At 40.6% G+C, this 26,585-nt stretch overlaps 2 protein-coding genes across 3 annotated transcripts; both read left to right on the top strand.

Moving 5' to 3' along the window:
- Nucleotides 1-572: 572 nt before the first annotated feature.
- LOC111965119 (protein rapunzel) lies at nt 573-5,098 on the top strand. 2 transcript variants are annotated; one of them, XM_023989123.2, is made up of 2 exons: nt 573-688; nt 2,992-5,098. In XM_023989123.2, exon 2 carries the CDS (start codon nt 3,061-3,063, stop codon nt 4,243-4,245), a length of 1,185 nt encoding a protein of 394 aa, XP_023844891.1. In that variant the 5' UTR covers nt 573-688; nt 2,992-3,060; the 3' UTR covers nt 4,246-5,098. The 2 variants fall into 2 exon arrangements, with proteins under 2 accessions (XP_023844891.1, XP_023844892.1); XM_023989124.2 differs by lacking the exon at nt 573-688 and adding an exon at nt 768-1,258.
- A 397-nt stretch (nt 5,099-5,495) lies between these two features.
- On the top strand, nt 5,496-15,637 carry rpz4 (rapunzel 4). The gene is made up of 3 exons (XM_023989125.1): nt 5,496-5,603; nt 13,398-13,485; nt 14,037-15,637. Exon 3 carries the CDS (start codon nt 14,082-14,084, stop codon nt 15,255-15,257), a length of 1,176 nt encoding a protein of 391 aa, XP_023844893.1. The 5' UTR covers nt 5,496-5,603; nt 13,398-13,485; nt 14,037-14,081; the 3' UTR covers nt 15,258-15,637.
- Nucleotides 15,638-26,585: the final 10,948 nt, after the last annotated feature.

Raw genomic sequence — 26,585 nt, 5'->3', positions numbered from 1 at the left:
CTGAGAGCACTGCAGCTCCAGGGTGTATTCCAACTCCATTACTACGCCTCAATTCAAATGTCCAAAAGCTTGCCGTCAGTGATAATGCATTTCCAAGGTTAAAAGAGTTCAAAATTATACACGTTTTAGCTCTGATGTCCCTTATGTGTGCTGTTTTGAAAATACTAAGAACTGCCTCTGTTTAGGGAACTGCAATTGCTTATCTGTAAAACGTCATGCTTACTTTACAGAACTCAGTGGCATTTAGCAGGAACACTGTTAAAAGAGGCAGGAAGCAGTGGCCATAGATAGAGACACAACAAGCAGGGTTTTGTTTGTGGCTCTCTTACTCACTTGAACGCTTGGACATACACACGCACACACACACAGACACACACACACACACAATCCTTCACACCCTATGTGAATGGCAGTGGTGTCCTTGCATGGGCAATGTTTACAAGATGTTATCTGTCTCAGTGCCTGCCCCTCATCCCTCAGAGTGGGTTCCTGTTGGAATGCAGAGAGGGGATGGAGGAGTTCCAACGGGGGAGTGACGAGGGAGAGAGACAGAGAGAGAGACAGAGAAGAGAGAGAGAGAGAGAGACTACATATACATCCCAACACTAGGAGGCTGGTGCTCAGAGGCACAGTTGGACTGTTGGTTAACTGGACTGCACCCCCTGTATACTTTATTGAACTATCAGAGGTGAGTTTCTTCCTCTTTTCTTTATCGTGCTCTATCTTGCTGGACAGTTTGAATTACCATCAAGGGTTGTCAAGTTGTATTTACCCAGATGTTCTATCCTTTGACAAACTGATCTTGTTTGAGAAGTATAGGCTACCTCTGAGACATATGAAAAAGTGAGGAACTGGTTTTGAAAGATCCACTTTGTTTGTGGATCAAGACAAACAGGTGAACTTCAAGTGCAATTTGAGATGTTGGGATATAATTGTTAATGGATGTGGTCTTGCTGGTATCTCATGACTTAAGGATGTGGTCTCAATAAGAGTTCTTTAGGCTTGTTTCTTCCCCCAGTAGAATGGAAAATAATCGGTAGAAATAAGATTTTATTCAGCACTCCTATGTTCAAAGGATTTGAGAGAAGTTGAGTGATATTGAAAAGAAGGCAAAATACCTCCTGTTGGTTACAAAAATAGTTTGGGGCTCGCCTTTTTCTTCCTCTTAATTGTACCCTTGGATTAGCATTCTCACAGTCAACAATTTTTTTTTTTACAAGTGAAGACTTGACATATCCTAAACCAGGACAATTTCTCAGTAAGTATTTTTCTTCACTATTATTTTTTATTAAAATGCTTTCAGTCCAATGTGGTGATGAGTCACAAGTGAATTCTACAAAATACATCAAAATTCCAATTATTTAATATACTCTGAACACAATTTTTTGGACATTGTGTAACTTAAAAATGGGATAGCAATAACTGGTGATGTTAGCTTATTTAATAGGACTGACGTAATTAGTACAGTGGTAGTCCTTGGGAAAGCATGTAAAATGACACCATTCATCTTGCCATCCAGCAATTACTGGTAAGCTCATGGTAAATGGGTGTACATATGAATCTGTATTTTGTGTTTTTCATTAAAAAAATGATGACTGATGCTACATTGTACATGGAGTTGCTGTGAATTCAATGACCCAATTGCATTTCAATTAACTTACATTTTAGTGTGTGGGAGAAAAGTGTGTTTTTCATTACAGAACAAGTGCAGTGGTGATTTTTTTTCCTTCTGGGTGTGCCTTTTTTCTGTAGTGGATATTGTCTCAGTGGAATGAGATATGTGTGAGCTCATCTCTTTTGTGTATTTTTACATTGAAAATCATATGTTCACAAAGTATATCCCCTTTTTTCCCAGGTTGTAGACATCTGTGTTTGATTTGGGTCTTGGCTATTGTTAGGCTTGTCAATTCAACTCCAAAAAGCCAGCACTGCAGTGTTGCGCAACTCTCCACATCATAAAGCGAGAGTACCCACACTGCTTTTGATGTTTGCTCTGAGTCGCCATAAACATTCAGTATGTTTATTTTAAATCATGTCTTGAAGTGAGTCAGTGCCACCTAAGCTGTGATCGAGTCCTGTCATAAACCTGTCATAAACCTGAGACTCTGGGTGTGGCATGAAACTAGACTCTTGCATGTCCCAACATGTTCTCCATTTGTTTTATTGCTGAGAGTAGCTTGTTCTATTTGACTCCAACTGTCTGATGTAATCTGTGTTAGACGCTGTTCATGTTTTCTGTGTTGGATACGATCAGTGGTGGAAAAAGTACCCAATTTTCATACTTGAGTAAAAGTAAAGATACCTTAACAGAAAATGGCTCAAGTAAAAGTGAAAGTCACCCAGTAAAATACAACTTGAGTAAAAGTTGTAAACCAAAGTATTTGGTTTTAAAATATGTAAGTATCAAAAGTAAATGTAATTGCTAAAATATATTTAAGTATCAAAAGTAACAGTATAAATCATTTCAAATTCCTTGTATTAAGCAAGCCAGACGGCACCATTTAATTTTTTTTTATCAGACATAATTTACAAATGCAGCATGTGTGTTTAGTGAGTCCGCGAGATCAGAGGCAGTAGGGATGACCAGGGATGTTCTATGACCATTTTCCTGTCCTGCATTCAAAATGTAACGAATAATTTTGGGTGTCAGGAAAAATGTATGGAGTAAAAAGTACATTATGTTATTTAGGAATGTAGTAAAGTAAAAGTAAAAGTWGTCAAAAATATAGATAGTAGAGTACAAATACCCCAAAAAATGACTTAAGTAGTACATTCAATTATTTTTACTTAAGTACTTTACACCACTGGAGATGATGATGATTGAGTCATCTCCAACACAAACTTTTTCAAACTAATAGCTAGCTAATCCTTAGAAGAAGAAAAAAATACACAAAATCTGATATTGCTGCCTTTACAAATGTATTATTTCACCTCAACAAACCTCCACAAGAGTTTTATGGTTTGTTCCTCTTGTTCCTCTTTCTCTTTCAGACATCAACATAGTCGGAGATTCTTTGAAGACCTTGTTGGCCATTGTTACTTTGTGATAGACCCCTCAAAATGACCAGTGTGGCAGAATGGCTCGTGCAGAACAGGGGCAAGATCGAGAAGGGGGTGGAGATCATGGGACAGGCCTCCGCAGTCCTGGCAGCCACTGTGGGCCAGCTCCATCCCGTCCTTGAGGCCGTGTTCGTAGCCTCCTCTGAGATCCTCAGCAACCCGGAAGGGCAGGACGCCCGCTACCTGACTGAGCAGTTCAGCATGGTCAACCAGAAACTGGAAGGCATCCAGGCTGAGATCGACCAAATCGCCCTGGAGCTGCAGAGGACCTCCTTGAATAAGCAGAACTTTGACCGTGAGGCACAAATGCTCAGCCAGTACGAAAAATTCCAGGACTTTGTCAACGCCAAGCCCAAGTTCAAAGAGAAGAAGATGGAGAAGTTCCTCAGCCATTATGAGAACACGGACGCAGACTTGAACCTGGACGCGCTCTATAATGCCGTTACCGGGGACAATACCTCAGGTGACCCCATGCTGGAGACAGTGGTTTCCACAGAACAAAGGAGTAGAAGGGCAGTAGAAGATTTCTGCGCCAGGCTTAAGAAGCTCTTTGTGGTGGGCATCATTGCTGTCATGGGTTACGCCAGCCTCAAGGAAGGCGTTGTGGGGGATGAGATGGTGAAGAAGTGGCAGGAGCGTATGGAAGATGTTGAGAACCGCATGAAAGCAGCTGTGGACGATTGCACTGAAAACTTTGCTGATCAGGCCAAACTGGACATGGAACACCATCTTCAGGAGAAACCTGGCAGTGTTGACCTTGACTTCACCAAATCCCTATTAGACACCCTTATTAAGAAATATGACTGGGTGAGCTGGTCTATCAGGGTCTTCAATGACAAGGAGCGCATTTTCTTTTTCAACTGGCTRGCTGGAAAGAAGTACCATGGAAGTAGAGGAGGAGCTAATTACTTTGATGTGTTGACCAAGAACAACATCAAAGTGGTGATATCTTTCAGTGTTCAGCCTAAGCCTATCAACAAGGGTCAGATCCAGCAAGAGATTGAGGGGCAGAAACTGAAGGGGAACATGATGGATGTGGCTCAGGTCCTCAGCAGAAGTCTCCCCAACTGCTTGGTGCATGCTGTCAGCCACTATAAGGAAGTGGTGGAGTCCAACAACTTCCAAGAGGATTGTTATTACTATGGAAAACACAAAAAAGCTTACCTATGCGTTCATCCTGAGTAGCCTTTTGTTACACAGTGCAATGGAAAATAGAGTAGTTATAAGGGGGGAAAACTACAAATACAATTCATGAATGTTTATAACTGAGTTTAGAGGTGTTTTTATTGATATCTCAAACCTAGCTGATGCTTTAGCTAGTGGTTGTGTGAAATGTAATCTCTTGTTACAGACTGCAACATTTTAATTTGTTTATTGGCCTTGTAGATTTTTGTGTAGTTTGTGATAATTTAAACCAGGGGTGTCAAACACAGGGCCCGCAGTGGCCATATTTTTGGGGAGAAAAACTATGGATAGTGGACTGTCTTATGCAAAATGTCCCGGCAAAGAAATATAACCAATTTTCAGTACGGCGCCTCGATCTCTTTGAAGACTGAATGTGGCCCCCTRGGCAAAATGAGTTTGACACACCTGGGTTAAACTATCAGGATTTGTATATGTGTATTAATGGACATATACATATACAGAGACATTTTATGCCAGACTGTGGCTATCTACTCAACAACAATGACAACATATGAGAACGTAGTACTTCCTCCTACCAAATAGAATAGTAAGATACCTTATTTTACCTGCATTCCAGTATTTCATGAYGACCATACTGTAAATTAGCACACCAGCCAGCGTAATAATGTGTTATGTAACCTATCAGCAAACAAACATTTCTCCTCATCAATGTACTGAGGACTTACTCAAGCTCCTTTGGAAAATGCTGTTGATAGATGCATCACACTGTCCAAATCTATATCCTTACAACATTACATCTCTGTCTATATTCACACATTTGATATCCTTCATAGAGCTATAATTTCTCATGTTTATGGTCTTCTTTATTCATAATAAACCACAATATAAAGGACATTGTTATCGCTGGTCATCATTATGCAATAGTAAATCAGGAATTTTATGCAATAGTAAATTAGGACATTTATGTTCTATTTCTATCTGCAGCTGAGGAAATGTAACATACTTTTTGAGGGTACTGTATGTAAAAACGTTTAAGCAGAGGTACATGTAGTCATAAACATTGATACTGATAATATATGACAGTTGATTTACATTACTCCCTAAACAATCATCAGCTCACACAATATAAACACAACTATCATCAGCAAATGTTATAATAGTYTTGGTAAAATACTTTTGTCAGTTATTTGTCAAAGGAGTATAATTTATTATAGTTTCTATGTTGACYAGGAAAATATGCTATCATTTGTTCAACAACTTGTCTAACCACCACCCAAGTTTAGCTCTCTGTCGATGGGTGTGTCACTTTAACTGTAATATGAGAACCATATGACCAATAGGAAGAGAAAAACAGATCGGATAAATAATTTCTTCCTCAAACTAAAGCGAATGAAAAGGTGAGTTTTTAGCCAAACATAATTGCATATAACCATTTAAATGTTTCTTCAATAGGATTACACAGTTCTGTCTGTATTTTCCAAAAGTTATCGCAGCTCTTTTCATTAGTTGCGCAGTTCTTTAACGACCAGACTGGTAAAATTGGTCATGACTTTTTGAGATCCTACGATATCTTTGAAAACATTACTTTATAATGTAATGTGCTCATTTAAATAATAGCCCATGTTTTACTGTAAGTTGTGCAAAACACACAATGTAACTATGTGCACAACTTCTGTCAAAACAGTAGTTGGGCGTTGGTAGCCTAGAATCGGTGACATAATGTGCAGGCCTTTTCCAGGAAGTGTTTCTCGTGGCCATAATTATATATTGTCACGATACAAGTACTACTGCAGTGCMAACAGTGCTGAATTTAATCAATTGACATATTGTTGCAAGGCCTTATCATATTAATCCACGAGGTATGCAGACTGTATAGGGAGTTAAACAAGGTCCTGAAATAAAGCAATTAGAGCCCTTGTTGAACGAGCTAATCGATACATTTCCCATTAAGAGGCCACATGAACAGCTTTTAACAACAACRAGTGTAATMTGATTTTCTCTTCTTGGCTTGCAAAGAGCTATGTCCATTTGTTAAATGCAGCCAGTCATGGCTGGTCAGTGTTTATGTGGGCAAGCTTCACAGGATGATTTGGCCACCTCCCTCAACTAGTCCTCAATCGACATAGATACTGTAGCTTACTGATTGTTTGGGCCACTCAAATGTTGCCATTTATTCTTGCAGCTTTGAATGATTTTTATTTAATTTAGGACTCAAACCATGAAAAGAAGAGACATTTTATAGTGTATCTTGATGGCCAGATATTGATATACAAATGGATCAGTTATGATGTTGCCAATTATTACTTCAGTAGGCCTAACTGCTTGTCAGTGGACATCAGTTAATGTACATTTGAAGGTTGACTGGTATGCTTGTTATTTGGTGAATTATTTGGCCTGAGATATGCCTCCTTTGTAGAGCTACAGCTATAGCACTTTTGAGTCTGTACCCACTGGGTACAGATGTAAATCCAACGTCTATTCCACCTTGGTTCAACGTAATTTAATTGAAATGATGTGTAAACGACTTTGATTCAATCTATGTGTTGGCTAGTGTCTAAGCCTAATTCTTGCACATCTGAAAATGTACAGTCACCATCACTTTACCCTGGATAATTTGTCTGCTTTAGTGCAGTAGAGATACTTCACATACACTCAGACCATGAGATAACCCYTGGGAGTTAGGGTTTTAGTGGAGAGCTGAAATGTCTCATTTTTTAGCATGGCAGTGTGGATGGCTAAATCAAATGAGATGGATGTTTTTCTATCCTAAAGCATGACATTCCGCTTCCATCATTGAACTGGCTTCGGATGCAGATGTTTTATCAATGAGAGCTGTGTCTTTTTAAAACCATTTTCACCATCTTTTTTATGATAGCTGCTGATCTAATAGTATCAGACCATCTGTTTATATTTAGTATGCTGGATTATACATTATAATCAATTACATTGACAGGGCTGCCAACCTTTGAAGACATTTGCTATGCAAATTTCATTGCCCCCTAACACAACCCCTAGATGTGGGGTCTGGGGGTCCTCCCCCATGAAAATTGTACTGTTTTAAAGCTAATTCCCTGCAATTCTACGTATTTTGACATGGCTTAGGCCTAAGAGTGGAACATTTTTTTTWTTTTTTTTTTATGAAAACCAAAGGTCGGGTGTATTCAGGATGCTTTGAACAGTAATTTAACACTCAAAATTCAACGACTTTGATACTTTTAGATTTTGTGGTAGTTTGACACTTTATTCAGACAGTAATTAAATGAGATGGGGAGACAGGCACATTGGGAAAAACAGTGGGAAGGTTGGAAGACGGGATTGATACCTGTTCTCAGGTGTAAAGTTGTATGTGACACGTGACGGGAGTGTTACCACTACACAAATGCTCTGCACAAGAAATTGTAATATTAATGGTTGATGGCAGTGGGTAACCAAATCATAGATTGCAATCTAGTTAAAGACACAAACATTTAGTGTTTTGTCATTTGGGTGAACTCTTTCAAATAGGGCTGGAAGAAAATCCTGCTTGCACTCTAGGAGGGTTGGCAACTCCTGATCTATGTTTCCCAAGTGTTAGGTGTTTGAGAATGTTCTTGTTATAACAATTCATTTCTCAATCAACCAACCTTTAAGAAAAATCGAATAGATATCAATATTCAGGTGGTTTAACCCTACTAGTTGAAGATCATTGCCATCATCTTACTCTACCTATGTCAATGTCAATATGCCTTGTATACTGTTGTTTAGGGTAGCTCTTATTGTTTTGTTTTACTGCGGAGCCCCAAGTCCTGCTCTACATGCCTCGGTTAGCTCCCTTGCCCCAACCCCTAGACATGCGGAGACCGCACCTAGTTTAACTGGCGCTTCCAGAGATGCAGCCTCTCTCATCGTCACTCAATGCCTAGGTTTACCTCCACTGTACTCGCACCCTGCCATGCGCTTGTCTGTGTATTATGCCCTGACTCTATCCTACCACGCCCAGAAGTCTGCTCCTTTTACTCTCTGTTCCGAATGCACTAGACGACCAGTTCTTATAGCCTTTAGCCTTATCCAACTCCTCCTCAGTTCCTCTGGTGATGTAGAGGTTAACCCAGGCCCTGTGTGTCCCCAGGCGCTCTCATTTGTTGACTTCTGTAACCGGAAACGCCTTGGGTTCATGCATGTTAACATCAGAAGCCTCCTGCTTAAGTTTGCTTTATTCACTGCTTTAGATCACTCCGCCAACCCTGATGTCCTAGCCTTGTCTGAATCCTGGTTTAGGAAGGCCACCAATAATTCTGAAATTTCYATCCCAATTACAACATAGAACTGCTAAAGGGGGCGGAGTTAGCCTGTAGAGTTCTGTCCTACTATCCAGGTCTATGCCCAAACAGTTCGAACTACTACTTTTAAAAATCCATCTCTCCAGAAATAAGTCTCTCACTGTTGTCGCTTGTTATAGACCCCCCTCAGCTCCCAGCTGTGCCCTGAACAGTGGACACCATATTTGAATTGATTGACCCCCATTTATCTTCATAGTTCGTACTGTTAGGTGACCTAAACTGGGAAATGCTTAACACCCCGGCCGTCCTACAATCTAAGCTAGATGCCCTCAATCTCACACAAATTATCAAGGAACCTACCAGGTACAACCCCAAATCCGTAAACATGGGCACCCACATAGATATCATTCTGACCAACTTGCCCTCTAAATACACCTCTGCTGTTTTCAACCAGGATCTCAGCGATCACTGCCTCATTGCCTGCGTTCGTTATGGGTCCGCGGTCAAACGACCACCCCTCATCACTGTCAAACGGTCCCTAAAACACTTCTGCAAGCAGGCCTTTCTAAWCRACCTGGCCYGGGTATCCTGGAAGGATATTGACCTCATCCCATCAGTAGAGGATGCCCAAATGTGCCTTCCTCACCATCTTAAATAAGCATGCCCCTTTCAAAACATTTGGAACTAAGAACAAATATAGCCCTTGGTTCACTCCAGACTTGACTGCCCTTGACTAGCACAAAAACATCCTGTGGCGCACTGCACTAGCTTCGAATATTCCCTGCGATATGCAACTTTTCAGGAACCAATATGCACAGTCAGTTAGGAAAGCAAAGGCTAGCTTTTTCAAACAGAAATTTGCATCCTGCAGCACGAACTCCAAGAAGTTTTGGAACACTGTAAAGTCCACGGAGAATAAGAGCAACTCCTCTCAGCTGCCCACTGCACTGAGGCTAGGAAACACTGTCACCACCGATAAATCCACGATAATTGAGAATTTCAATAAGCATTTCTCTACGGCTGGCCACGCTTTCCACCTGGCTACCCCAACCCCGGCCAACAGCTCTGCACCCCCAAGCCCCCCCCACCCTTCTCCTTCACCCAAATCCAGACAGCTGATGACCTGAAAGAGCTGCAGAATCTGGATCCCTACAAATCAACTGGACTAGACAATTTGGACCCTCTCATCCTAAAATTATCCGCCGCCATTGGCGCAACCCCTATTACTAGTCTGTTCAATCCCTCTTTCGTATTGTTTGAGATTCCTAAAGATTGGAAAGCGGCCGAGATCATCCCCCTCTTCAAAGGGGGAGACACTCTAGACCCAAACTGTTACAGACCTATATCCATCCTGACCTGCCTTTCTAAAGGCTTCGAAAGCCAAGTGAACAAACAGATCACCGACCATTTTGAATCCCACCGTACCTTCTCCGCTATGCAATCCGGTTTCCGAGCTGGTCACGGATGCACCTCAGCCACGCTCAAGGATCTAAACAATTGCATGGGAAAACACAGGATCCTACTAATTACTACACGTGCTTAATTATGTCACTTTTGTTTTGAGCCGACTTAACCGACTTAACCCTGGGCTTTGAACAGGGGCACAGGGGCACCTGGCTCACGCCCAGAAGGCATCCTGATTCCAAATCAAATGCAGTCAACTTTCAGCCCATGTAAAACACGGCTACCTGCGCACCCAGGCGAGATTAATCGAACCCCCTCAATGATTGAGGTCCCGTTTGTGATGTTAAATTGCAGACGCAGATCAAGGGGCCAGGGTTCAGGTCCAGAAGCATGGTTTCTACTGCTCCTACAGTTTTGCTTTGGTACTGCAGTTTAGCTGATGCCCAGCCCAGAAAGACAATGTTCCATACACTGCCACATTTTTTTTGTATTTTATTTAACCAGGCAAGTCAGTTAAAACTTCTTATGGCTGAGATCCCGCTAACGGGAACGATATGACAACAGCCAGTGAAAGTGCAGGGCACCAAATTCAAACAACAGAAATCTCATAATTAAAATTCCTCAAACATACAAGTATCTTATACCATTTTAAAGGTAATCTTGTTGTTAATCCCACCACAGTGTCCGATTTCAAAAAGGCTTTACAGTGAAAGCACCACAAACGATTATGTTAGGTCACCGCCAAGTCACCGAAAAACACAGCCATTTTTCCAGCCAAAGACAGGAGTCACAAAAAGCAGAAATAGAGATAAAATTAAACACTAACCTTTGATGATCTTCATCAGATGACACTCATAGGACTTCATGTTACACAATACATGTATGTTTTGTTCGGTAAAGTTCATATTTATATWTTTTTAAATGCCAGTATACATTGGCGCGTTATGTTCAGTAGTTCCAAAAACATCCAGTGATTTTGCAGAGCCACATCAATTTCCAGAAATACTCATAATAAACGTTGATCAAAGATACAAGTGTTATACATGTAATTTTAGATCCAAAATCTTTACGGAAAAAGCAAACCATGCAATAATCTGAGTACGGCGCTCAGAGCCCAAACCAGCCAAAAAGATATCCGCCATATTGTGCAGTCATCAGAAGTCAGAATTAACATGATAAATATTCACTTACCTTTGATGATCTTCATCAGAATGCACTCCCAGGAATCCCAGTTTCACAATAAATGTTTTTGTTCGATAATGTCCATGATTTATGTCCAAATAGCTACTTTTCTTAGCGCATTTTGTAAAAAAAATCCAAAGTCACGAAGCGCGTTCACTAGGAGCAGACGAAATGTCAAAAAGTTCCGTTACAGTCCGTAGAAGCATGTCAAATGATGTATAGAATCAATCTTTAGGATGTTTTTAACATAAATCTTCAATAATGTTCCAACCGGAGAATTCCTTTGTCTGTAGAAAAAGCAATGGAACGCGAGCTACCTCTCACGTGAACGAGCGTCACGAGCCAGTGGCACTCTGCCAGACAACTGACTCAAAGAGCCCTTATGAGCCCCTCCTTTACAGTAGAAGCCTCAAACAAGTTTCTTAAGATGTTTGACATCTAGTGGAAGCCTTAGGAAGTGCAACATGACCAATATTCCACTGTATCTTCAATAGGGAATGAGTTGAAAAACGACCAACCTCAGATTTCCCACTTCCTGGTTGGATTTTTTCTCAGGCTTTTGCCTGAAATATGAGTTCTGCTATACTCACAGACATCATTCAAACAGTTTTATAAACTTCAGAGTGTTTTATATCCAAATATACTAATACTATGCATATATTAGCAACTGGGACTGAGGTAGCAGGCCGTTTACTCTGGGCACCTTATTCATCCAAGCTACTCAATACTGCCCCCAGCCATAATAAGTTTTAAGAACAAATTCTTATTTACAATGACAGCCTACCCCGGCCAAACCCTCCCCTAATCCGGACAGCGCTGGGCTAATTGTGTGCCGCCCTATGGGACTCTCGATCACGGCCGGTTGTGATACCGCCCGGTATCGAACCAGGGTCTGTAGTGATGCCTCAAACACTGCGATGCAGTGCCTTAGACAGCTGCGCCACCCGGGGTCGAATACATAGAGAAGTCAGATTTGAAAATTCCTAATAAGACACGTTAGTCATCACCTTTGTGCACAAAACATCCATTGAATTATTCAAATAATTGTTGCTGAGGCCGATTTTTTTTTTTTTTTCTTTTTTACTCAGCCGAAGATATGAACATTTTTATGTTCATCCAATGTCTGCCATGGGTTTGTATGACGTCGACACTGCTCCCTGTGCGCATGTAATGTTTGTCCGTATAAACCGGATGCCACCTGGATATTAATGGGCCATAAATCGACATATGTGAACTCTAGTAGGTTTACCTTGAAAACAACGGTCGGACATCTTGGACGCATTCTCCAGTTCTTATTATACCTCAGTGGCGCAGATTCTCCAATTTCAAAACAATTTGGAGCACAGTTGAAATGTTAACGCACTAACTAATTACAAAAATAAAATCAGTACTTTTCAATGCGAGATATGAGGTGTGGAGTGAGAAGAGGGTCAAATGCGTGAGAGTTGTCAGCTTTGCCTGTTGAGATTGTTCTAGAGTTCTTGGATTTTCTTAGACAAATCTGTGTTAGTAGTCGCTGTTCTCTACGGCCATAAAGACTGTGCCTCCCTTGACAGCTGTAGATGTAGGTGATAGATCAGGTTGAGAAATGAGGGTGACATCTTCCCTGATCTTTTGCAGTGTAAACCCCCTTGGGCCAGACCTCAGCAGCAGAGAAAGGCAGACTGAGATGCTGACAGAATAGTTTCCGTTGTCTTGTTGCTGTGGTTACTTGCATTTCTGTGGAAAATGCACTCCTGCTCAGCAAGTTTAATCTCTAACAGACAGTTCATCACTCCCACACTCTCCGTGGCATTGACTGGACTGGCTGAGCGAGCAACCGTGGTGGGGATGGTGGTGGTAGTTGAAGGGCCAAAGGAGAATGGATTAGGTTTTCATTAATAAACTGTGAGCTTATAACATTGTACTTTGACCTGAAAGTAATTTCATGCCAGTTGTCAAATACAATTTGCAATTATTCATTGCAGCAGAGGTGTATACGTTATACTGTATAATACATTTTTTTACATGCGGTATAATAAATGTTCTGTCACTTCTTCTGTAACAAATAATGATAGTATTAAATCTAAAATGGCCTCCAGGCTGAAATTAGTCTTAATTCCTGCTTGTAATTATGTAATTCCAATGCTAGATACTGTATGTGATTTCTTCAAATGTACACTTACAATGCACTTAGCACCACCCCTTCAACTCCATAGAGTATCTACCCCTRTGTGTCTTTCCTCACTGGTGAATTCTCTTTGCATTGTTGCCTCATTGCTCACTGGGTTTGTCCAGCTGTAATCCCAGCAGGCTTTGCTTGTGTACTGCAATTTACACTGATCCCTCTCTCTCTTTCTTTTTCAGTTCTCACTGTGAGGCCAGCAGGGATTCACTCTAGTTGAGTTTGAGCAAGGAAGCAGGCCACAGTCCAACAAAACCAGAACAGCTCTACGTAAGTTCAGATATGAATATACTGTAGGGAAGTAGGTAAATAACTATATGGGCCTAACTGTTAAGACTTTGGTATTGCTGTTGAACTTTTCCTCCATTTGAACTAAGGGCTTGAACTGGGGGATGATGGGTTGTCTATATTTTAAATGTTTTAAATGGTTCTTCAATAATGCTGTAGTTAAGTGTCAGTAGAAAGGTTTCTGTCTTTGTTAAGAGTCATTCTATAGACCAGGGTTTCACAAACTCAGTCGTCGTCGTGTCCCCCCCCCCCCCCCCCCCCCCCCCCCCCCCCCCCCCCCCCCCCCCCCAGGGTGCACGCTTTGGTTTTTGTCCTAGCACTACACCACTGATTCAAATAACCAACTCATCATCAAGCTTAGATTTTTTTCATCGGCTGTGTAGTGCTGCCCCCTGACTGACTTTGGTAAACTCTGCTATTATTAAGTGTCAGTTTAGTCGAGTCATTCTGTAGACCATAGACTTTATCATGTCTAATGTAAATAAAAGAGTTCAAACATCCTTTTGACCATGTCCTTATGCTCTTTTTTTCAGATTTTATACTGTTATTTGTTGTTCACTGAATAATATCAAGCAAAGATGGCCGGCCAGCTACAGAAGATCGTAGCAGAGAAGAAGAACGTGGTAGAGACTGTAATGGAAGTGTTTGAACAGGGAGCTGAGGTGGTGGCCAGTATCGCAGGTGACCTCTTCCCTGTTTTCGCCATCGCTGCTCCCATCGTGAAATTGGCCCTCGACAATGTGGAGAGCAAGGAAGCTGCGTTCATGAAGGAGCAGTTCCAGAAAGTTCGTGAACGCCTGGAGGTGGTTTCAGAGGAGATGCAGCGTATTAACGAGGAGATCAAGAAGAGCGGAGCGGACACTGCTTACTTTTCTGTAGAGGAGAACATCTCCAACCAGTTCCGCAAGTACATGGACATCCTCAATGCCAAACCCAAGTTTCGTGAAGTCAAGAAGAAGCTTTTCATGGAGCATTTTGTCAAAACAGGTGGCGACAAAAACCTACACACCCTCTATAGTGCCGTGACGGGAGACAACTTCTCTGGAGAGTCAGTGTTGGAAATTACTCTTAACTATGAGGAGAAAAGTCGACGCGCAATGGAAGACTTCTGTGCCAGGTTGAAGAAACTCTTTTGCATAGGCCTCATCGCTCTGATGGGCTACACCGCTCTAAAGGACTGCGATGACGAAGAGAAGCTTCTTCAAGACTGGGGTGAAAAGATGAAGGATGTTCAGGTGAAAATGAATGCTGTCATTGAGGACTGCATCACCAGCTTCCCCAAGCAGGCTGAACTAGATTCCCGGAGGTTGGTTAGGGACCACTCTGACCTGAGCAACCAGCAGCTGGCAGATGCCATTTTGGAGAAGCTGAAAAGAAAGTATGACTGGGTGTGCTGGTCTGTCCGTGTATTCAGCTCCCCTTCGGGCCTGTTCTCCAACAAAAAGGACATCCAGTGCCCCACAGGAAAAAATCGCTTTCAGGTGCCAGCAACAGACGAGAAGCTGAACATCATGGTGTCCTACAGTGCCTCGCCTGAGCCTCTGAACAAGACCCACATCCAGCAGCTGATCCTGGATCAGAAGAAAATCACCGTAGTGGGTACAGCTGAGCTCCTGTTTGAGCAGTTGCCAGGTCCATGTGCAGTCCACACGGTCAAGACTTGCAAAGACCTGGCTTGTGCCTGGAGCTTTGCTGAAGAGCTACACTACTGGGAGGAGCACAAGAACTTCTATGTTTGCGTTCACTACAATTGACATTTTCTCACTTAAAAATGAATTAATAATTAGCCATAGATACCAAGATTATATTCAGTCCAATTTGGTCTTTACACTAAGACTGACATTTCCAAGTACTTTCTCTCTTTCTCTGTTGAGTTCTGATCCCCAGCTATACTAATGAGGAGGAACATAGGCTAACATTTATTATAAAGCATGATACTTACCAAAGACTGTTTTACCTGTTCATCTATTCTTTGTAATGTTTTTCTTTTATGTATCCCCCCCTACTAAAATAGTGTAAATAAAATCTAATTTCTGCTTTACATTTTCAAATAAACCACACATAATAACTGTGATAGTCATGATCTATGCCTCTGAGAATGTAAATTAAACTTTGTGTCTTGATACATATTCTATATTGACCAAATCACATAATTTTTATGAAGTGTGTAAATATAAAAGTCTAATGTTTGTCTGTAAAAAACAATCCCTCAAAAGTTTGCATAACTAGAATTGCATTTTCCCTCTTTTTATATGTAAAAAAAAMMAAAAMAACTTTTGACTCATTTTCAGCTGCTGCAATTTACATTAATATGACACAGTAGAGGCTGCCGAGGGGATGACGTCTCATAGAAAGGGCTGGAACGGCGCAAACGGAATGTATTTGACACTATTCTACTCATTCCATTCCAGTCATTACCACAAGCCTGTTTTCCCCAATTAAGGTGCCACCAACCTCCTGTGATGACAACAACTCATCTGACATTGTGTTTTGTCATTCCTGTCTTGGCACACACTGCTTCAGTGAACCTGCTCCCATTCCATGTGATTTGATCAACCAACCCACTACAAAGGCATGCTAAGACATATTATTGCTGTGAAGATGTGCTCATGAATGCCTAGCATAGATATGCTCGTCACATCTTTACCTGTTGTGATGTGCAACAGAAATGTTGGTATCACAGGTCATCTCGACTCAGTCCATAGTTCCACAACCCTATGAAGTGTGCTTACATTTAGTATCATAATGTTTAACCCCCCCCTCCTTACAGCGCTTTGAGCATCTGGAAAGGCGCTATATACAGTACCAGTCACTTTTGACTGGTACTGTAAATGCAATAAATGAATGATTATGAAGTGGTGGTTTGTTGTCTATGGCTTGCGTATTACAAACTAGCCATTGGCAATAACTTCAACATTTTTAAAGGGGATGAAGAGAACACAAGTCATTGCACCCTGTTAAGCTAAGTAGTAAGGACTCCATATTCAACATCATAAACTGGGTGGTTTGTGCCCTGAATGCTGATTGGCTGACAGCTATAGTATATCAGACAGTATACCACGGGTATGACAAAACATTMATTTTTACTGCTCTAATTACATTGAGAACCAGTTTATAATAGCAATAAGGCACCTCAGGGGTTTGTGGTGTATGGCCAATATACCATGGCTAAGGGCTGTATCCAGGCACTCCGCTTTGCGTCATGCATAAAAACAGCCCTTAGCCGTGGTATATACTGCACCCCCTCGGGCCTTATTGCATAATTTTAAACCGTGTCTAAATTACTTTGTCAACATATGAGTATATGAGCCCTAAACAACACAAATGATAATATAATTAATCTACAAGGCACTACAATCGCATCATACAGAGTARCATGTTTGTGTGGTTTTCTTTAGATAATGAGGGGAATAACATTTTCAAGATGTTTTCTCTGATCTAAAAGGAATTATTTTGTTCTAGTATCTCTATATGCCTTATTCTTATCACACAAATTGCTGTATCAAATAAAAACAAAGATGGATATTACTATGTATAAAATAATAAAATATATAAAATAAATTATCTTGATTTATTTGGTTTGCTGTCTTTGGTCACCACAGTATAGTATGTTTGAGGAAAGGGCTGATACTGCACTGGAGGATTGCCTTAATCTGCATGTAAGGTGAGGAGTTATAGATCGGAAAAATGTATTGTACTCAATGTGATATATATATTCAACGACATAGCAAAACAATCGGAGTCACAGGGCAGGGCAATCTGAGGGACAGAAGCTGTGGCTATGGCATTATAGTTCGAAAACAACCAACGTGCTCTGTAATTTTGTGGCCATGTGGCTTTAATATCTTAGGCACAGAACTTGCACATCCCCTCTTTGGAAAGAGCAGGGTTAAAAATATTCTCACGATGAATAAACTGATAGAAATGTTTCTGTTTTGTTGATACAAATGATGTGTTCTACATGAAAATTAGACTATATATTTAGGAAACTGTATTGGAGTTTGTTTCTGTTTGACTAACCTGGGATGCAAGCTCACACTACACTTTGTACTCTCAAATCTACAGTGACTGTACAAAACATTAGGAACACGACCTCTTTCCATAACATAGACTGACCAGGTGTCTCCAGGTGAAATCTATGATCCCTTATTGATGTCACCTGTTAATTCCACTTCTGTCAGTGTAGACGAAGGGGAGAAGACAGGTAAAAGAACAATTTGTAAGCCTCGAGACAATTGAGACATGGATTGTTTATGTGTGCCATTCAGTGGGTGAACGGACAAGACAAAAGATTTAAGCACCTTTGAACAGGGTATGGTAGTAGGTGCAAGGCGCACCGGTTTGAGTGTGTCAAGAACTGCAACGCTGCTGGGTTTTTCACGCATGACAATTATCCATGTGTATCAAGAATGGTACACCACCCAAAGGACATCCAGCCAACTTGACACAACTGTGGGAAGCATTGGAGTCAACATGGGCCAGCATCCCTGTGGAACACTTTCGACACCTTGTAGTCCATGACGCGATGAATTGAGGCTGTTCTGAGGTAAAAAGGGGGTGCAACTCAATATTAGGAAGGTGTTCCTAATGTTTTGTACACTCAGCCCATGGTTGTGGTAAACTGGAAGCAACACCACTTCAGGTCTCAGGGGATGTGAAGTTATTGCACAATGGCTACTACTAGCACACCAGCTAGCTAGTTCACATCTTCCTAGCATAACTATGAAACGAATGTATCATAAACTGTTATTATGTTATATAAACTACTATATCTATAGCGTAATAACTAACTCATATAAAATATGTTTTACTTTCTATGTTTAATATTTGCAAAACCTGTGAAGCAAGGTTGTTATAGTAAACGAAAACTGAAACTAAAATAAAAACAACAATTGGAAAAACTATTTAGTAAACTGAAATAAAAAATGTAAGAAAAACATTTGAAAAACGTAAACTTTAGTGAAACTTATCTTTGACTGCAAGACAAACAAAAATAATGTACAAACCATCATCAATTATGTTTAGCTGTAATTGTTTTCCTTCTCAAATGGGGTCTCAAGTTTTTTTCTGATGTGGTTTTCAAGCTTCTGAATCTGGCTGATAAATGCTGCCAGTATATGGCGATGTTTCAAATAGGCCTAGCTTGTGCATCACTATCACTAGCTATCAGTAGCTAACAGGGAAGAAATCCTAGGGCGATCGCTGACTGTGAGCGTGAACAATGGCGKCAGCAAAAGGTAAAGCCCTGTATGGGATGGTTTTGAGTTCATTGCTGGAAAAGACAAAAGCAAATGTATTGTAGTGTCAGCAGCGTGTGTGGAACAGACCCAACCAACCTCAAAGTTCATCTGAACAGCGCCCACAAAGAATCATACAAACAATTTCAGGATAAAGACAAGGTGAGACAGCCACCAGTTATTAGTAGCTGCACGTCAACGGCATTGCTAGGACAACCAACTTTAGCGGTTTTCATGAAAAGAGCAGAAACATGGCAACCTAATTTAATTGAGAGAAAAAAAGAGAAGCCGCACTGGTTAATTTATTCACTCAGTCTGGCAAGTCCACGAGACTGTGCGATGAACCAGCCTTCMGAAMATTCAACCAAACACTTGATCCCAAATGTATAACTCCTGTTGTTGCTAGAGTAAAYGGGTTGATTGCTTTGCAAATGGACGCATGGGACATACGAGAAGAGAAGATCCTACTCGTGATAATTGACAACGTGGTAAACATAGTCAAGGCTATCAAGCTGTTACAGAACAGGCAAGAGAATATCCATGACCAACATCAACCAGAGCTAGCAATAGCTTTGAACGGCGCGACAGAAATGTCTGAATCTGAGTGGGGYACYGACGATTACCATTTTAAATCCACGTCATATTAAGATTGATTCATAATTTACACATAATCAAACCTATGCCTTGACCTTATATATTATTGATCCCCAGTGGCAAGAAGTGACATCCCCAAAAAACACAATCTATAGGCCTACAACACATGAATGGCTCCTAGAATGAATGGCTCCCACACAAGGCTATTTTCTGTCCCTAACACTAAAACTGAAAATAAATAATAAAAACAAAATAGAAATGATTTTATATAACTCAAACTAAATAAAAACTAGTAAATCCAAGTCTGAAAACTAACTGAAACTAAACTGAATTTCTAATAAAAAAAATGTAAACGAATAGAAATAAAACTCACAAAACTATAATAACCTTGCTGTGAAGTTTATTTTCAGTAAAACATTTCCATGATTAAGCATGGGTACAAATAGTCTCTGGAATTCAGCAATGCTTCACAGCATCATTGACATTTTTGGCAAGATATTGGCCAAATCAGAGACAGACTTGCAGACAGACTAAAAATGAACACATTCCGTGGGGCGAAGCACAATTGGCCTAGCGTCGTCCGGGTTAGGGAGGGTTTGGCCGGTAGGGATATCCTTGTCTCATCGCGCTCCAGCGACTCCTGTGGCGGGCCGGGCGCAGTGCGCGCTAACCAAGGGGGGCGGGTGCACRGTGTTTCCTCCGACACATTGGTGCGACTGGCTTCCGGGTTGGAGGCGCGCTGTGTTAAGAAGCAGTGCGGCTTGGTTGGGTTGTGCTTCGGAGGACGCATGACTTTCGACCTTCGTCTCTCCCGAGCCCGTACGGGAGTTGTAGCGATGAGACAAGATAGTAATTACTAGCGATTGGATACCACGAAAATTGGGGAGAAAAGGGGGTAAAAAAAAAWWAWAWAATAATAATAATAATAATAATGAACACATATTAAGGTCATGAAATTCTTTGATAGGAATAATCCAAATGTGGGTATGTGTCAGAACCTGACAGTTTGGGTAAATGCCAAATGGGCTGGTCCATCTTAAGCCAGTGGGCCTGTCTAAATGGGGGGATGTGCAGAATGATCATTATTTGCTTAATTTAATATCATGATGGAGATTCTGGAGCACCTCAGGGTTCTGTTGAAGGCCCATCTCTTTCCCCTCTGAATCCTGGTTAATTTCTCTTTTACCTGTTAGAAAGTAATTTTGACTATTCTCTATTGATCAGACTTGACTTTTTTACTTTTTGTCCTAGCAGTCTTGAGACCGTTTTGTGTCTACCTCTAGACTCATTGTTCATTTCTCCTTGTCATAAACCATCTGAAATCAAGAACAGTGTTGATTAGACTGACTTAATGCCTGCCTTTTGATTTCAGTGTCCATATTGTGACACCATGGTCATCTCTTCTTCAACAGCTTTTTGAACAATCTGAATATAATTGTGACGCAATATTCTGCGGACATCTGCATTTCTTTTTGGTTTAAATTCTTTAAGTAACAATGGAATGGGCAACTCCAGTCCTCGTGGGCCAGAGTGATGAATTTTTCCCACATCCCTAGCAAACACAACTGATTAAACTAATTCCATTCTAAACTGAATATCATGATTAGCGGATTATTGGAGTCAGGTGTGTTAGCTGGGTCAAAAGTGTGACACCGATCAGGCCCCTGAGGTCTGGAGTTGCCCATTCCTGACCTAACACAAAGTGTCCTCTGCATTCATGGGATGGCTCCACTCTCAGGCTAGACTTTGTCTATACTCAGGAGGGGGCTGACCATGCAAGACTGGTGAATAGGCTGAGAGATGCTTTCAATCAGCCCAAAATTACTCTTCCATAAATATGATTTGTCCACACAGTCCGTAATTGAGCCGGCCCATCAGGTGACCTCAGGAACGCAGAAAAACATCACGAGGCAACGAAAAGATGTGTCCGCCATGCAGGGATACATTGTGCTGGCACTTATCACCTTAACATCACCCTGTCTCTTGGTTAATCTTGTCTCCTTGGAAATAACTGAATGGTTATCAGATGGTGGGCTCCAGAAATTCACTGGCAGCATCACAAGGCCCTCACAGAGGTACTGCATAGAGAAACTAGGAAGTTAAGGATTTCTGAGATGTATCACAAGGTTATGAGACTATGTACAGCCAAGTTTAAACCCTTTGTATAGAATATATTGAATTTTCACTATGAGGAACCTGACAGTCTATTTATGTAAGGAGGAATACAGATAATCCATGTGAGAAGCTTCAAAGGGAACTGATTTAAATGTAAGTTTACCTAAGTTACAGTCTGTCCTTTGAACATTACAACATGCTTACAGAATATAGAGTCATTTTCCTCCAATCCTTCATTCATTGATTGCGGTCTTTTTTTCCTTTTTTCTGCTCTCTTTTTCTGCCAATGCTTCTTTGAGGTAGTAAGATTGTTGGAGGCAAAATGATGTGCAGCATGTTTTCTGCACAAGGTCCATACATTTTCAGGCTTGCAACTGTTGTTTTCATCAAACTTAAAATGTGATTTAACTCTGCACACCTGAGTTGAAAAGGACTGAAGAAGATCTTCAGAGTTTGAGTGTTATGATTTGCACATGCAACATTTTATTTCACTTGTGAAATCATGTTGAACCATGTGATTTTGGAACACTTCACATGTGATGATATTTCACATGAAGTTTCACATGTGGATGTTCACATGTGATCACTTTACCTTTCACATGTGAAATCATGTGAAACCATGTGGTTTTGGAACACTTCACATATGAGGATATTTCACATGAAGTTTCACAAAAAGAAGTCGCTAGGAGGTCCCCGGAATGTCACACAGTCTTCAACTTACATATTTGACATACATTATGTATGTTTATTTATACAGTAATTATTATTCAACATGTCCTCACCTGGGATATGAACTCACAACCTCCCGGTTCAAGGCATTATGTACGATCTTCCTGCTACGCCACCATGTCTGTGTCAATAACTGATTTCGCCTCTATTCCTACACTTTGTACTTCAAAGTAGATACCAGCTTTGTTAAAAATTCAGTATCATATTTAGCATAGTGATTCAGGAGTAACATCAAAACATAATAAAAAGACCCACCTCAGTTACAACAAAAAAAACACATTAAAAAAATCACATCTGAAAATAACACATTAAAAAACGAGTGGTTTTCGCACATGTGAACACACTTGAACAAATCACCTGAAAATGTTCACAAGTCAGACGCGTGGTTTTCGGACACATGACGTTTCACAATAATATTCACAGTAATATTTTTTACATGTAAACAAATCACGTGAAAAACATCAGGTCTTTTCCCAACATTTCACATTGTGATATTTAAAAATGTCATGTGTGCTTTTGTAACTGTCAGGATTAGAACCCATTTCGCCCACAGGAGAAGCMAGCATCATTAGACCAATAGGGCCTACACTAATCATAGGGCCTACACWAATTTTTTATTCACAGGTGGGGCTACCTCATTACGTGACTATGAGCAACCATGACCAACGTGTCCGCTACACTTTAACATGTGCATTTTCACATTTTAATGTCTACTATCTCTGACTCGGATCAGGCCCCTCTGTTTATTAACACTGTTGCAGATAAACATGCTCCATATTAAAAAAACTAAGAGTAACGGATAGATCAAACCCTTGGTTCACGCATGAATTGTCTGAAAAATTACAGGAAAGAAATGTCGCTTGAGCTAAGACTAGATTGGCTGATACTATGTCTGACTGGCAGCCCTTCAGACATTTGAAAAATAGATGTCTGGTTAGAAAAGTAAAGTCAATCTACTTTTTGAACTGTGTATCAGAGAATGGTGGGAATCCAGCGAACTTCTGGAAAGTAGTCAAATCTCTGAAACAACATAACTACCGTCTAATTTCCAAGTTATCTTGCCTTTCCAAAGTTTTAGAATCCCTGGCCAAGTTTCAGCTAAGAACTTTTTTCCCTTGTCATTGTATTCTAAATGTGCACCAATCTAGTTTTAGACCTGGCTATACCACCGTTTCAGCTGCTGCGCTTGTTCTAGATTATGTGTAAAATAGCTTAGATCATAAAAGGCATTGTGCTGCCTTATTCATAGACCTTTCCAAGGCCTTTGACACTGTTGATCATTACATTCTCATTCAAAGGCTGACTGAAATAGGCCTGGATCAGGCTTCTTACAAGTGGTTTGAGAATTATCTGTCAGATAGAACAGAATGCATGATTTCTGATGGTGTTAAGTCTAGTTTCCTGGATATTACAAAAGGTGTACCGCAGGGGTCAGTATTGGGTACCTGTTCTCTTTACTATTTATAGTGAACTCTAAATGTAATACATGAAATTTAAGCTCAACATGTGAAAACAGATATTTCAATTTTTTTGTAAGGGCAACATTAGACAACTATACAGAAAACCCTCAAGTTGTTTAAATAAGTAAATTAAATCCATGTTGAGAGAAAAGTGATAGCAGTGCAGATGGCATACCTAGTCAGTTGCACAACTGAACGCAGTTACAACCCCTCTGAATCAGAGAGGTGCAGGGGGCTGCCTTAATTGACATCCACATCAGTGCCCAGGGAGCAGTTATTGGGGGTTAACTGCTTTGCTCAAGGGTAGAACAACAGATTTTTCCACCTTGCCGACTCAGGGATTCAAACCAGCAACCTTTCGGTTACTGGCCCAATACTCTTAACCGCTAGGCTACCTACTGCCCCGTTAATCAAATACAACCACTGACTGTTTGCTCATTGCTGTTGCTCTAAAATGGCAACTCATGTGCATGTGCCAATTGATGCACAACAAGGAAAGAGTTGGTGGTGGGATTCAATGAACATTTATTGGAAAAGTATGGAGTTCAGCAAACAAAAAAAGACACGCAACTACAGAGGACAAACATGGTGGGCATTTCCTTTTTTCTTTTTTTAAAGTATTGAATCGATATAATCGGAGCTAGATTCCACAAAGCCTGGTCTCGGCTCCACGTCACTGGGGAAGTTCATCAGAAATTGAATTCACCATGTAATGGAGTTCAGTATGCTAAGCATACTACAAATACAGAGGTTGTGAGTTCAAATTGAAGTGATCATGTCAAATGTATTTACATTGATTAAAGATGTTTTCACAATTTTAGCTGAACAGCGTACCACTTACCGTAAAACCCCCGGTGGTGTAAAGTACTTAAGTAAAATACTTTAAAGTACTACTTACGTAGTTTTTTAGGTATCTGTACTTTACTTTACTATTTATAGTTTTGCCAACTTTTACTTTTACTTCACTACATTCCTAAATAATGTACTTTTTACTCCATACATTTTCCCTGACACCCAAAAGTACTTTTGACAGGAAAATAGTCCAATTCACACACTTATCAAGAGAACATCCCTGGTCATCCCTACTGCCTCTGATCTGGCAGACTCACTAAACACAAATGCTTAGTTTGTAAATTATGTCTGAGTGTTGGAGTGTGCCCCTAGCTACAGTTGAAGTCGGAAGTTTACATACACTTAGGTTGGAGTCATTTAAACTAGTTTTTCAACCACTCCACAAAGTTCTTGTTAACAAACTATAGTTTTGGCAAGTCAGTTAGGACATCTACTTTGTGCATGACACAAGTAATTTTTCCAACAATTGTTTACAGACAGATTATTTCACTTATAATTCACTGTATCACAATTCCAGTGAGTCAGAAGTTTACATACACTAAGTTGACTGTGCCTTTAAACAGCTTGGAAAATTCCAGAAAATTATGTCATGGCTTTAGAAGCTTCTGATAGGCTAATTGACATCATTTGAGTCAATTGGAGGTGTACCTGTGGATGTATTTCATGGCCTACCTTCAAACTCAGTGCCTCTTTGCTTGACATCATTGGAAAATCAAAAGAAATCAGCCAAGACCTCCACACGTTGGTTCATCCTTGCGAGCAATTTCCAAACGCCTAAAGGTACCACGTTCATCTGTACAAACAATAGTACACAAGTATAAACACCATGGGATGAAAGTACTTTGGTGTGAAAAGTGCAAATCAATTCCAGAACAACAGCAAAGGACCTTGTGAAGATAATGGAGGAAACAGGTACAAAAGTATCTGTATCCACAGTAAAAYGAGTCCTATATCAACATAACCTGAAAGGCTGCTCTGCAAGGAAGAAGCCACTGCTCCAAAACCGCCATAAAAAAGCCAGACTACGGTTTTCAACTGCACATGGGGACAAAGATTAACATGGGGACAGAGAAATGTCCTCTGGTCTGATGAAACAAAAATAGAACTGTTTGGCCATAATGACCATCATTATGTTTGGAGGAAAAAGGGGGAGGCTTGCAAGCCAAAGAACACCATCCCAACCGTGAAGCATGGGGGTGGCAATATCATGTTGTGGGGGTGCTTTGCTGCAGGAGGGACTGGTGCACTTCACAAAATAGATGGCATCATGAGGAAAGAAAATGATGTGGATATATTGAAGCAACATCTCAAGACATCAGTCAGGAAGTTAAAGCTTGGTCGCAAATGTTTCTTCCAAATGGACAATGACCCGAAGCATACTTCCAAAGTTGTGGCAAAATGGCTTAAGGACAACAAAGTAAAGGTATTGGAGTGGCCATCACAAAGCCTTGACCTCAATCCTTTAGAAAATGTGTGGGCAGAACTAAAAAAGCATTTGCGAGCAAGGAGGCCTACAAACCTGACTCAGTTACACCAGTTCTGTCAGGAGGAATGGGCCAAAATTCACCCAACTTATTGTGGGAAGCCTGTGGAAGGCTACCCAGAACGTTTGACCCAAGTTAAGCAATTGAAAGGCAATGCTACCAAATACTAAATGAGTGTATGTAAACTTCTGACCCACTGGGAATGTGATGAAAGAAATAAAAGCTGAAATAAATCATTCTCTCTACTATTATTCTGACATTTCACATTCTTAATTTTAAAGTGGTGTTCCTGACTGACCTAAAACAGAGAATTTTTACTAGGAGTACATTTCAGGAATTGTGAAAAACTGAGTTTAAATGTATTTGGCTAAGGTGTATGTAAACTTCCAACTTTAACTGTATGTCACGTTCCTGACCTGTTTTCTCTTGTTTTGTATGTGTTTAGTTGGTCAGGACGTGAGCTGGGTGGGAATTCTATGTTGTGTGTCTAGTTTGTCTGTTTCTATGTCAGCCTAGTGTGGGTTCTCAATCAGAGGCAGATGGTAGTCGTTGTCTCTGATTGAGACTCATATATAGGAGGCTTGTTTTGTGTTGGGAGTTTGTGGGTGTTT

The sequence above is a fragment of the Salvelinus sp. IW2-2015 genome, linkage group LG6.1 (assembly GCF_002910315.2).
Source record: "Salvelinus sp. IW2-2015 linkage group LG6.1, ASM291031v2, whole genome shotgun sequence".
Lineage (NCBI taxonomy): Eukaryota > Metazoa > Chordata > Actinopteri > Salmoniformes > Salmonidae > Salvelinus > Salvelinus sp. IW2-2015.
This window is presented reverse-complemented; position numbering and strand designations above follow the sequence as displayed.